Source organism: Oncorhynchus mykiss, unplaced genomic scaffold (genome assembly GCF_013265735.2).
Source record: "Oncorhynchus mykiss isolate Arlee unplaced genomic scaffold, USDA_OmykA_1.1 un_scaffold_251, whole genome shotgun sequence".
In the NCBI taxonomy this organism is placed as follows: Eukaryota; Metazoa; Chordata; class Actinopteri; order Salmoniformes; family Salmonidae; genus Oncorhynchus; species Oncorhynchus mykiss.
Window position 1 is genome coordinate 134,741 of NW_023493710.1, and position 12,760 is coordinate 147,500.

At 51.4% G+C, this 12,760-nt stretch overlaps 1 protein-coding gene across 1 annotated transcript in view; it reads left to right on the forward strand.

Moving 5' to 3' along the window:
* The first annotated feature begins 1,205 nt into the window (after positions 1 to 1,205).
* The window catches only part of LOC118948729 (neurotrypsin-like), a 65,742-nt gene continuing 54,187 nt past the window's right edge, over positions 1,206 to 12,760 (forward strand). Inside the window, exons 1-4 of the mRNA XM_036973470.1 lie at positions 1,206 to 1,796; positions 3,290 to 3,428; positions 7,871 to 8,046; positions 9,032 to 9,182. Coding sequence (XP_036829365.1) covers positions 1,421 to 1,796; positions 3,290 to 3,428; positions 7,871 to 8,046; positions 9,032 to 9,182 — 842 coding nt within the window. The 5' untranslated portion in view covers positions 1,206 to 1,420. The remainder of the gene's footprint in view (positions 1,797 to 3,289; positions 3,429 to 7,870; positions 8,047 to 9,031; positions 9,183 to 12,760) is intronic.

Below are 12,760 nucleotides of genomic sequence, written 5' to 3' on the forward strand. Positions count from 1 at the left end.
TTAACCAGGTAGGAGAGGTGAGAACACCTTTATTTAACCAGGTAGGAGGGGTGAGAACACCTTTATTTAACCAGGTAGGAGAGGTGAGAACACCTTTATTTAACCAGGTAGGAGGGTTGAGAACACCTTTATTTAACCAGGTAGTAGAGTTGAGAACAACTTCTCATTTACAACTGCGACCCAGACCAAGATAAAGCAAAGCAGTTTGACACAAACAACAACACAGTTTTACACATGGAATAAACAAAAAGTACAGTCAATAATACAATAGAAAAGTCTATATACGATGTGAGCAAATTAGGTAAGATAAGGGGGGTGAAGGCCATAAATAGGCCATAGTGGCAAAGTAAATATAATATAGCAATTAAACACTGGAATGGTCGAATGAGAAAGCCTGCCAGCTCTTTACAATGTAGGACGAGTCTTCAACCAGGAGCCAAGAGGTAGCTGATGTGTGGGATGGAGTGGTAGCAGTTCTTTACGATGTAGGACGAGTCTCCAACCAGGAGCCAAGAGGTAGCTGATGTGTGGGATGGAGTGGTAGGAGCTCTTTACGATGTAGGACGAGTCTTCAACCAGGAGCCAAGAGGTAGCTGATGTGTGGGATGGAGTGGTAGCAGCTCTTTACGATGTAGGACGAGTCTTCAACGAGGAGCCAAGAGGTAGCTGATGTGTGGGATGGAGTGGTAGCAGTTCTTTACGATGTAGGACGAGTCTTCAACCAGGAGCCAAGAGGTAGCTGATGTGTGGGATGTATAAGGTTAACATATTGTTCAATTCAATGAATTATTATTGTTATTATTCCCATGTTATTTGTTTGTTCATTATTATTAATCTCATGTTATTTGTTTGTTCTCTGATTATGATCATAATCACAGCCCTGTAGGATACATCCACCTTGTTACGACCCATCAATAAGGCTATTACAATAACACACACACACACACACACAGGGCTCCTGTGTGCTTCTCAGTGCTAGAGGCGTCACTACAGACCCTGGTTCGATTCCAGGCTGTATCACAACCGGCCGGGGTAGGGTTTGGCCAGGGTAGACCGTAATTGTAAAATAAGAATTTGTTCTTTAACTGACTTGCCTAGTTAAATAAAGGTTCTACGCAACACACAAGCGCGAGAGTCACTCGGGATCTCATTAACTACCGGGCTCGAGGCACGAGCTCTGTTTCGTTCATTGATCCGCGTCTCTTTTAAAAGCTCCTTTCTTGCCTGGTATTCTCACTCACACACACCCGGTCCCGGTCGATCCTATCCCACACTAAGTAGACAGGTTCAGAATCAAGAGAGCGCATTTCTGAGAAGAGGTGGCGTGAACCGGTTTAGTGTTTATTTCTCTCTCTCGGTTATGGACTACATTTGAGAGCGAGAGGAGAGGGAGAAAAGAAAGGTTGAACCGAGAAAACAAATGTCTAGGCTACTCTACAACAACATCATGGACTCTTCTCTCCTCTCAGTCGTTACGCTGGTAGTTGTTTTCGCCTCCTCTTCCTACTCTCTTTCCTCCTCCGACGTCGTTCCCTCTCCTTCCTTCATTCTACCGTTTACCGACTGTGTCCAGAGCCGCGGGAGAGACGGGTTCTACCAAGGGGCTGTGGACGTGACGGAGTCCGGTGCGGTGTGTATGAGGTGGAGCGAGGTAGCGGGGTTTGAGGAGCGCTATCCGGGTAGAGGGCTGGGGGATCATAACCGCTGTCGGAACCCGGACAACAGGATCAGACCCTGGTGCTTCTTCAGGAACAGCCGCGGCAGAACGGACTGGGGCTACTGCGACTGTAAACAAGGTAGAGGAAGGAGAGAGAGGTGTGTGTGTGTGTGTGTGGCAACAGCGGGCATGTCTCAGCAGATGGAAGCATCTCATTAATATTGAGGTATGTGTCTGGTTGGTGGCTAGACTAAGAAACGTTGTTACGTTAAAATGTATCAAGATCGACAAGCTGTCAGGTAATAGGGGGAGACTCTACCAAGATAGACAAGCTGTCCGTCATTAGGGGGAGACTCTACCAAGATCGACAAGCTGCCAGACAAGCTGTCAGTCATTAGGGGGAGACTCTACCAAGATCGACAAGCTGCCAGACAAGCTGTCAGTCATTAGGGGGAGACTCTACCAAGATAGACACGCTGTCAGTCAATAGGGGGAGACTCTACCAATACAGACAAGCTGTCAGCCATTAGGGGGAGACTCTACCAAGATAGACAAGCTGTCAGACATTAGGGGGAGACTCTACCAACATAGACAAGCTGTCAGTCATTAGGGGGGAGACTCTACCAAGATAGACAAGCTGTCAGACATTAGGGGGAGACTCTACCAACATAGACAAGCTGTCAGTCATTAGGGTGCGGGAGACTCTACCAACATAGACAAGCTGTCAGTCATTAGGGGGAGACTCTACCAAGACAGACAAGCTGTCAGTCATTAGGGAGAGACTCTACCAAGATAGACAAGCTGTCAGTCATTAGGGGGAGACTCTACCAAGACAGACAAGCTGTCAGTCATTAGGTGGAGACTCTACCAAGATAGACAAGCTGTCAGTCATTATGGGGAGACTCTACCAAGATAGACAAGCTGTCAGTCATTAGGGGGAGACTCTACCAAGATAGACAAGCTGTCAGTCATTAGGGGGAGACTCTACTAAGACAGACAGGCTATCAGTCATTAGGGGGAGACTCTACCAAGATAGACACGCTGTCAGTCATTCGGGAGGAGACTCTACCAAGATAGACAAGCTGTCAGTCATTAGGGGGAGACTCTACCAAGATAGACAAGCTGTCAGTCATTAGGGGGAGACTACCAAGATAGACACGCTGTCAGTCATTAGGGGGAGACTCTACCAAGACAGACAAGCTGTCAGTCATTAGGGGGAGACTCTACCAAGACAGACAAGCTGTCAGTCCTTAGGGGGAGACTCTACCAAGACAAACAAGCTGTCAGTCATTAGGGGGAGACTCTACCAAGATAGACATGCTGTGTGATTTAGTAGTGCTGTACCGGACGTTCTCTGCAGGGACTGACTAATGTTCTGACGATGTTCTGTGTCTCTCTCTCTCTCTCTCTCTCTCTCTCTCTCTCTCTCTCGCTCTGTGTCTCTCGCTCTGTCTCTCGCTCTGTCTCTCTCACTCTCTTGCTCTGTGTCTCTCTCTCTCGCTCTGTGTCTCTCTCTTTCTCGCTCTGTTTCTCTCTCTCTCTCTCTCTCTCGCTCTGTCACTCTCGCTCTCTTTCTCTCTTCCTCAGTGGAAAATGATCTAAACGGTGTGTGTGTGTGTGTGTCTCGTCCAGGGTCAGTGCGCCTGCAGGGCGGCCGCTCTAAGCTGGATGGCAGGGTGGAGGTGTATCTACAGGGGGTCTGGGGGTCTGTCTGTGGTGATGACTGGGGAGAGCAGGACGCTACAGTGGTCTGCAGACAGCTGGGACAGGGGTGAGTCACACCCATGCGCGGGCACAACACACACACACGCAGATTCACATATGCAGTCTCACAAACGTACAAAGAAAGAGGTAGTGAAAAAGAAAGGAGGGGAGCGGTTATCCTAGAAAAAGGAGGGGAGTGGTTATCCTAGAAAAAGGAGGGGAGTGGTTATCCTAGAAAAAGGAGTGGAGCGGTTATCCTAGAAAAAGGAGTAGAGTGGTTATCCTAGAAAAAGGAGTGGAGCGGTTATCCTAGAAAAAGGAGTGGAGTGGTTATCCTAGAAAAAGGAGTGGAGTGGTTATCCTAGAAAAAGGAGTGGAGCGGTTATCCTAGAAAAAGGAGTGGAGCGGTTATCCTAGAAAAAGGAGGGGAGCGGTTATCCTAGAAAAAGAAAGGAGTGTAGCGGTTATCCTAGAAAAAGGAGTGGAGCGGTAATCCTAGAAAAAGAAAGGAGTGGAGCGGTTATCCTAGAAAAAGGAGTGAAGCGGTTATCCTAGAAAAATGAGTGGAGCGGTTATCCTAGAAAAAGGAGTGGAGCGGTTATCCTAGAAAAAGGAGTGGAGCGGTTATCCTAGAAAAATGAAGGAGTGGAGCGGTTATCCTAGAAAAAGGAGTGGAGAGGTTATCCTAGAAAAAGAAAGGAGTGGAGCGGTTATCCTAGAAAAAGGAGTGGAGCGGTTATCCTAGAAAAAGGAGTGGAGCGGTTATCCTAGAAAAAGGAGTGGAGCGGTTATCCTAGAAAAAGGAAGGAGGGGAGCGGTTATCCTAGAAAAAGGAGTGGAGCGATTATCCTAAAAAAAGGAAGGAGGGGAGCGATTATCCTAGAAAAAGGAAGGAGGGGAGCGGTTATCCTAGAAAAAGGAAGGAGGGAGCGGTTATCCTAGAAAAAGGAGTGGAGCGGTTATCCTAGAAAAAGGAGGGGAGTGGTTATCTTAGAAAATGAAAGGAGTGGAGAGGTTATCCTAGAAAAAGGAAGGAGTGGAGCGGTTATCCTAGAAAAAGGAAGGAGTGGATTGGTTATCCTAGAAAAAGGAAGTAGGGGAGCGGTTATCCTAGAAAAATGAAGGAGTGTAGTGGTTATCCTAGAAAAATGAAGGAGTGGAGCGGTTATCCTAGAAAAAGGAAGGAGGGGAGTGGTTATCCTAGAAAAAGGAAGGAGGGGAGTGGTTATCCTAGAAAAAGGAAGGAGGGGAGTGGTTATCCTAGAAAAAGGAAGGAGGGGAGTGGTTATCCTAGAAAAAGGGCTAAGAGGCGACAACTACTAAATGTCTCTTCAATATATCTCTTATCTTATCTCTTATTTATATCTCTTCAACAGTAGTGGATCTGGACCAGGTGATGTAGCAGGTCTCTAGACAGGACAGGTGGTGTTGCAGTTCTCTAGACAGGACAGGTGAGGTAGCAGGTGATGTAGCAGGTATCTCGACAGGACAGGTGATGTAGCAGGTTTCTAGACAGGACAGGTGATGTTGCAGGGGATGTAGCAGGTCTCTAGACAGGACAGGAGAGGTAGCATGTGATGTAGCAGGTCTCTAGACAGGACAGGTGATGTAGCAGGTCTCTAGACAGGACAGGTGATGTTGCAGGTGATGTAGCGGGTCTCTAGACAGGACAGGTTTTGTAACAGGTGATGTAGCAGGTCTCTAGAAAGGACAGATGATGTAGCAGATCTCTAGACAGGACAGGTGATGTAGCAGGTCTCTAGACAGGACAGGTTATGTAACAGGTCTCTAGATAGGACAGATGATGTACCAGGTCTCTAGACAGGACAGGTGATGTAGCAGGTATCTCGACAGGACAGGTGATGTAGCAGGTTTCTAGACAGAACAGGTGATGTTGCAGGTGATGTAGCAGGTCTCTAGACAGGACAGGAGAGGTAGCATGTGATGTAGCAGGTCTCTAGACAGGACAGGTGAGGTAGCAGGTCTCTAGACAGGACAGGTGATGTTGCAGGTGATGTAGCAGGTCTCTAGACAGGACAGATGATGTAGCAGATCTCTAGACAGGACAGGTGATGTAGCAGGTCTCTAGACAGGACAGGTTGTGTAACAGGTTTCTAGATAGGACAGATGTTGTACCAGGTCTCTAGACAGGACAGGTGTTGTAACATGTCTCTAGACAGGACAGGTGATGTAGCAGGTCTCTAGACAGGACAGGTGATGTAGCAGGTCTCTAGACAGGACAGGTGTTGTAGCAGGTCTCAGGACAGGTTTGTAGCAGGTCTCTAGACAGGACAGGTGAGTAGCAGGTGATGCAGCAGGTCTCTAGACAGGACAGGTGATGTTGCAGGTGATATAGGAGGTCTCTAGACAGGACAGGTGAGGTAGCAGGTGATGTAGCATGTCTCTAGACAGGACAGGTGGGGTTGCAGGTGATGTAGCAGGTCTCTAGACAGGACAGGTGAGGTAGCATGTGATGTAGCAGGTCTCTAGACAGGACAGGTGATTTTGCAGTTCTCTAGACAAGACAGGTGAGGTAGCAGGTAATGTAGCAGGTATCTCGACAGGACAGGTTTTGTAGCAGGTCTCTAGACAGGACAGGTGGTGTTGCAGGTTTCTAGACAGGACAGGTGTGTTGCAGGTGATGCAGCAGGTCTCTAGACAGGACAGATGATGTAGCAGGTCTCTAGACAGGACAGATGATGTAGCAGATCTCTAGACAGGACAGGTGATGTAGCAGGTCTCTAGACAGGACAGATGATGTAGCAGGTCTCTAGACAGGACAGGTGATGTAGCAGATGATGTAGCAGGTCTCTAGACAGGACAGATGATGTAGCAGATCTCTAGACAGGACAGATGATGTAGCAGGTCTCTAGACAGGACAGATGATGTACCAGGTCTCTAGACAGGACAGGTGATGTAACAGGTCTCTAGACAGGACAGGTGATGTAGCAGGTCTCTAGACAGGACAGGTGTTGTAGCAGGTCTCAGGACAGGTTTGTAGCAGGTCTCTAGACAGGACAGGTGAGTAGCAGGTGATGCAGCACGTCTCTAGACAGGACAGGTGATGTAACGGGTCTCTAGACAGGACAGGTTGTGTAACGGGTCTCTAGACAGGACAGGTGATGTAGCAGGTCTCTAGACTGGACAGGTGTTGTAGCAGGTGATGTAGCAGGTCTCTAGACAGGACAGAGGATGTAGCAGGTCTCTAGATAGGACAGGTTGTGTAGCAGGTCTCTAGACAGGACAGAGGATGTAGCAGGTCTCTAGACAGGACAGGTGTTGTAGCAGGTCTCTAGATAGGACAGGTTGTGTAGCAGGTCTCTAGACAGGACAGATGATATAGCAGGTCTCTAGACAGGACAGATGATGTAGCAGGTCTCTAGACAGGACAGATGACTTCTAAATGTGGTGTTTAACATTGACCCCTGTTTAACCTGGACTCTTTCTAGATTCTCCTTTCCTCCTCTCCTCTCTCCTTTCCTCTCCACTCTTCTCCTCTCCTTTCCTCTCTCCTTTCCTCTCTCCTTTCCTCTCCACTCTTCTCCTCTCCTTTCCTCTCCTTGCTCCTCTCCTTTCCTCTCCTCTCTCCTTTCCTCTCTCCTTTCCTCTCCACTCTTCTCCTCTCCTTTCCTCTCCGCTCTCCTTTTCGCTCTCCTTTCCTCTCCTCTCTCCTTTTCTCTCCTCTCTTCTTTCCTCTCATCTCTTCTTTCCTCTCCTCTCTCCTTTCCTCTCCTCTCCTTTCCTCTCCTCTTTCCTCTCTCCTTTCCTCTACTCTTTCCTCTCTCCTTTCCTCTCCTCTCTTCTTTCCTCTCGTCTCTCCTTTCCTCTCCTCTCTCCTTTCCTCTCCTTTCCTCTCCTCTTTCCTCTCTCCTTTCCTCTACTCTTTCCTCTCTCCTTTCCTCTCCTCTCTCCTTACCTCTCCGCTCTTTTCTTCTCCTTTCCTCTCCTTGCTCCTCTCCTTCCTTCTCTCCTTTCCTCTCCTCTTTCCTCTCTCCTTTCCTCTCCTCCTCTCCTCTCCGCTCTCCTCTTCTCCACAGTCTTCGTAGTCTGTCCCATCCTGACCCTCAGATTCCAACCCCCACCCCCCCCCCACCTCAAGTCCTTAGCTAGCTATTTACCCCCTACTCCATCACACACACTTAATGTAGTGGTATAGACTGTGGGTCATAGCCTGTAGAAGGGGATACTGTACTTTGGTCCAACAGGGACAGGAGGAGGGGGGAGATGTGGACAGATCTTATCCAGAGACAGAGCGGTGACAGTGATTGGTTTAAAACGACTGCTTGACTGTGTGTGTGTGTGTGTGTGTGTGTGTGTGTGTGTGTGTGTGTGTGTGTGTGTGTGTGTGTGTGTGTGTGTGTGTGTGTGTGTGTGTGTGTGTGTGTGTGTGTGTGTGTGTGTGTGTGTGGGCCTGCGTGTGTGTGTGTGTGTGTGGGCCTGCGTGTGTTTGTCTGTCTGTCTCCGTGTGTCTGTCTGTCTGTCTGTGTCTCCATCTCTCTCTCCCTGTAGTTTCTCTGGCCGAGCGCGCTCCTCCGACCTATCTCCTCGAGGGGGTGTGGTCAGAATGCACTGGGGGGCGGTCCACTGTCAGGGGGATGAACCTGATATACTGCAGTGTCCCAGTGTTCCATGGAACGGAGGGGAGTGTCCCCACGCTGCAGCTGTCACCTGTACCCCAATGGAAGGTAGGAGGGGAGTGTCCCCACTCTGCAGGGGTCACCTGTACCCCAATGGAAGGTAGGAGGGGAGTGTCCCCACTCTGCAGGGGTCACCTGTACCCCAATGGAAGGTAGGAGGGGAGTGTCTCCACTCTGCAGGGGTCAGCTGTACCCCAATGGAAGGTAGGAGGGGAGTGTCCCCACTCTGCAGGGGTCACCTGTACCCCAATGGAAGGTAGGAGGGGAGTGTCCCCACTCTGCAGGGGTCACCTGTACCCCAATGGAAGGTAGGAGGGGAGTGTCCCCACTCTGCAGGGGTCACCTGTACCCCAATGGAAGGTAGGAGGGGAGTGTCCCCACTCTGCAGGGGTCAGCTGTACCCCAATGGAAGGTAGGAGGGGAGTGTCCCCACTCTGCAGCCGTCACCTGTACCCCAATGGAAGGTAGGAGGGGAGTGTCCCCACTCTGCAGGGGTTACCTGTACCCCAATGGAAGGTAGGAGGGGAGTGTCCCCACTCTGCAGGGGTCACCTGTACCCCAATGGAAGGTATTAGGGGAGTGTCCCCACTCTGCAGGGGTTAGCTGTACCCCAATGGAAGGTGGTGGTGGGAGGGACTAGTACTATTCAGACTGGACTAGTACTATTCAGACTGGACTAGTAGTATTCACACTGGACTAGTAGTATTCACACTGGACCAGTACTATTCAGACTAGACTAGTACTATTCAGACTGGACTAGTACTATTCAGACTAGACTAGTACTATTCAGACTGGACTAGTACTATTCACACTGGACTCGTACTATTCACACTGGACTCGTACTATTCAGACTGGACTAGTACTATTCAAACTGGACTAGTACTATTCACACTGGACTAGTAGAAAATGTGTGGGGGTTAGGATTAGGGGGGTAGTAACTCTGTCCTCTGTGTTTCGGTGTGTCTGTGTCCAGTGGGTTAGGGTTAGGGGGGTAGTAACTCTGTCCTCTGTGTTTCGGTGTGTCTGTGTCCAGTGGTAGCATTGGTGCCAGTGAGGTTGGTGGGGGGGGGGTCAGCGTGGGAGGGGCGTGTTGAGGTTTTCCACGGGGGCGTGTGGGGATCCGTCTGCGACGACCAATGGGATGAGAGCGACGTGGAGGTCGTCTGTCGACAGCTGGGCCTGGAGTGAGAACACATACACCTTAAGCACACACACACACACACACAAACACACACACAAACACACACACACACACACACACACACACACACACGCACACACACACCTTAAGCACACACACACACACACCTGACATGGATTTCAGCTATAGATCCTAATCCGGGGAACCACATCCTCTCATAGCTATAGATCCTAATCCAGGAACCACATCCTGTCATAGCTATAGATCCTAATCCAGGAACCACATCCTGTCATAATTATAGATCCTAATCCAGGAACCACATCCTCTCATAGCTATAGATCCTAATCCAGGAAGCCAATCGCTTGGACCTTTTTTCCTGTTGGGCTCAATTTGTAGAATATGGCGGTTTTAACACCAGGATGGTGGGTTCACTACCCACTGGGGCCAGGATCGTGGGTTCAATACCCGCTGGGGCCAGGATGGTGGGTTCACTACCCACTGGGGCCAGGATGGTGGGTTCTATACCCACTGGGGCCAGGATGGTGGATTCAATACCCACTGGGGCCAGCATGGTGGGTTCACTACAGGATGGTGGCTTCAATACCCACTGGAGCCAGGATGGTGGGTTCACTACAGGATGGTGGGTTCAATGCCTACTGGGGCCAGGATGGTGAGTTCTATACCCGCTGGGGCCAGGATGGTGGGTTCAATAACCGCTGGGGCCAGGATTGTGGGTTCAATACCCACTGGGGCCAGGATTGTGGGTGCAATACCCGCTGGGGACAGGATGGTGGGTTCAATACCCACTGGGGCCAAGATGGTGGGTTCACTACAGAATGATGTGTTCAATACCCACTGGGGCCAGGATGGTGGATTCAATACCCGCTGGGGCCAGGATGGTGGGTTCACTACAGGATTGTGGGTTCTATACCCGCTGGGGCCAGGATGGTGGGTTCACTACAGGATGGAGGGTTCAATACCCGCTGGGGCCAGGATGCTGGATTCAATACCCGCTGGGGCCAGGATGGTGGGTTCAATACCCACTGGGGCCAGGATGGTGGGTTCACTACCCACTTGGATCAGGATGGTGGGTTCATTACCCGCTGGGGCCAGGATGGTGGGTTCAATACCTGCTGGGGCCAGGATGGTGGGTTAAATACCCGCTGGGGCCAGGATGGTGGGTTCAATACCCGCTGGGGCCAGGATGGTGCGTTCATTACCCGCTGGGGCCAGGATGGTGAGTTCTATACCCACTGGGGCCAGGATGGTGGGTTCAATACCCGCTGGGGCCAGGATAGTGGGTTCATTACGCACTGGGGCCAGGATGGTGGGTTCAATACCCGCTGGGGCCAGGATGGTGGGTTCAATACCCGCCTGGGCCAGGATGGTGGATTCACTACAGGATGGTGGGTTCAATACCCGCTGGGGCCAGGATGGTGGATTCAATACCCGCTGGGGCCAGGATGGTGGGTTCAATACCCGCTGGGGCCAGGATGGTGGATTCAATACCCGCTGGGGCCAGGATGGTGGGTTCAATATCCGCTGGGGCCAGGATGGTGGGTTCAATGCCCGCTGGGGCCAGGATGGTGGATTCAATACCCGCTGGGGCCAGGATGGTGGGTTCAATACCCGCTGGGGCCAGGATGGTGGGTTCACTACAGGATGGTGGGTTCAATACCCGCTGGGGCCAGGATGGTGGATTCAATACCCGCTGGGGCCAGGATGGTGGGTTCAATACCTGCTGGGGCCAGGATGGTGGATTCACTACAGGATGGTGGGTTCAATACCTGCTGGGGCCAGGATGGTGGATTCAATACCCGCTGGGGCCAGGATGGTGGATTCACTACAGGATGGTGGGTTCAATACCCGCTGGGGCCAGGATGGTGGGTTCACTACAGGATGGTGGATTCACTACAGGATGGTGGGTTCAATACCCGCTGGAGCCAGGATGGTGGGTTCACTACAGGATGGTGGGTTCAATACCCGCTGGGGCCAGGATGGTGGATTCAATACCCGCTGGGGCCAGGATGGTGGGTTCAATACCTGCTGGGGCCAGGATGGTGGATTCACTACAGGATGGTGGGTTCAATACCTGCTGGGGCCAGGATGGTGGATTCAATACCCGCTGGGGCCAGGATGGTGGATTCACTACAGGATGGTGGGTTCAATACCCGCTGGGGCCAGGATGGTGGGTTCACTACAGGATGGTGGGTTCAATACCCGCTGGGGCCAGGATGGTGGATTCAATTCCCGCTGGGGCCAGGATGGTGGGTTCAATACCTGCTGGGGCCAGGATGGTGGGTTCACTACAGGATGGTGGGTTCAATACCCATTGGTGCCAGGATGGTGTGTTCACTACCCACTGGGGCCAGGATGGTGGGTTCAATACCCGTTGGGGCCAGGATGGTGGATTCAATACCCGCTGGGGCCAGGATGGTGGGTTCAATACCCGCTGGGGCCAGGATGGTGGATTCAATACCCGCTGGGCCCAGGATGGTGGGTTCAATACCCGCTGGGGCCAGGGTGGTGGGTTCACTACAGGATTGTGGGTTCATTACCCGCTGGGGCCAGGATGGTGGGTTCAATACCCGCTGGGGCCAGGATGGTGGGTTCACTACCCACTGGGCCAGGATGGTCGGTTGAGAACACGCTGGGGCCAGGATGGTGGGTTCAATACCCACTGGGGCCTGGATGGTGGGTTCAATACCCGCTGGGGCCAGGATGATGGATTCACTACAGGATGGTGGGTTCAATACCCGCTGGGGCCAGGATGGTGGGTTCACTACATGATGGTGGGTACAATACCAGCTGGGGCCAGGATGGTGGATTCACTACAGGATGGTGGGTTCAATACCAGCTGGGGCCAGGATGGTGGATTTAATACCCGCTGCGGCCAGGATGGTGGGTTCACTACAGGATGGTGGGTTCACTACAGGATGGTGGGTTCAATACCAGCTGGGGCCAGGATGGTGGATTCACTACAGGATGGTGGATTCACTACAGGATGGTGGGTTCACTACATAATGGTGGGTACAATACCCGCTGGGGCCAGGATGGTGGGTTCACTACAGGATGGTGGATTCACTACAGGATGGTGGGTTCAATACCAGCTGGGGCCAGGATGGTGGATTTAATACCCGCTGGGGCCAGGATGGTGGGTTCACTACAGGATGGTGGGTTCACTACAGGATGGTGGGTTCAATACCAGCTGTGGCCAGGATGGTGGATTTAATACCCACTACAGGATGGTGGGTTCACTACATGATGGTGGGTACAATACCAGCTGGGGCCAGGATGGTGGATTCACTACAGAATGGTGGGTTCACTACATGATGGTGGGTACAATACCAGCTGGGGCCAGGATGGTGGATTCACTACAGGATGGTGGGTTCACTACATGATGGTGGGTTCAATACCAGCTGGGGCCAGGATGGTGGATTTAATACCCGCTGGGGCCAGGATGGTGGGTTCACTACAGGATGGTGGGTTCACTACAGGATGGTGGGTTCAATACCAGCTGTGGCCAGGATGGTGGATTTAATACCCGCTGGGGCCAGGATGGTGGGTTCACTACAGGATGGTGGGTTTCACTACAGGATGATGGGTTCACTACAGGATGGT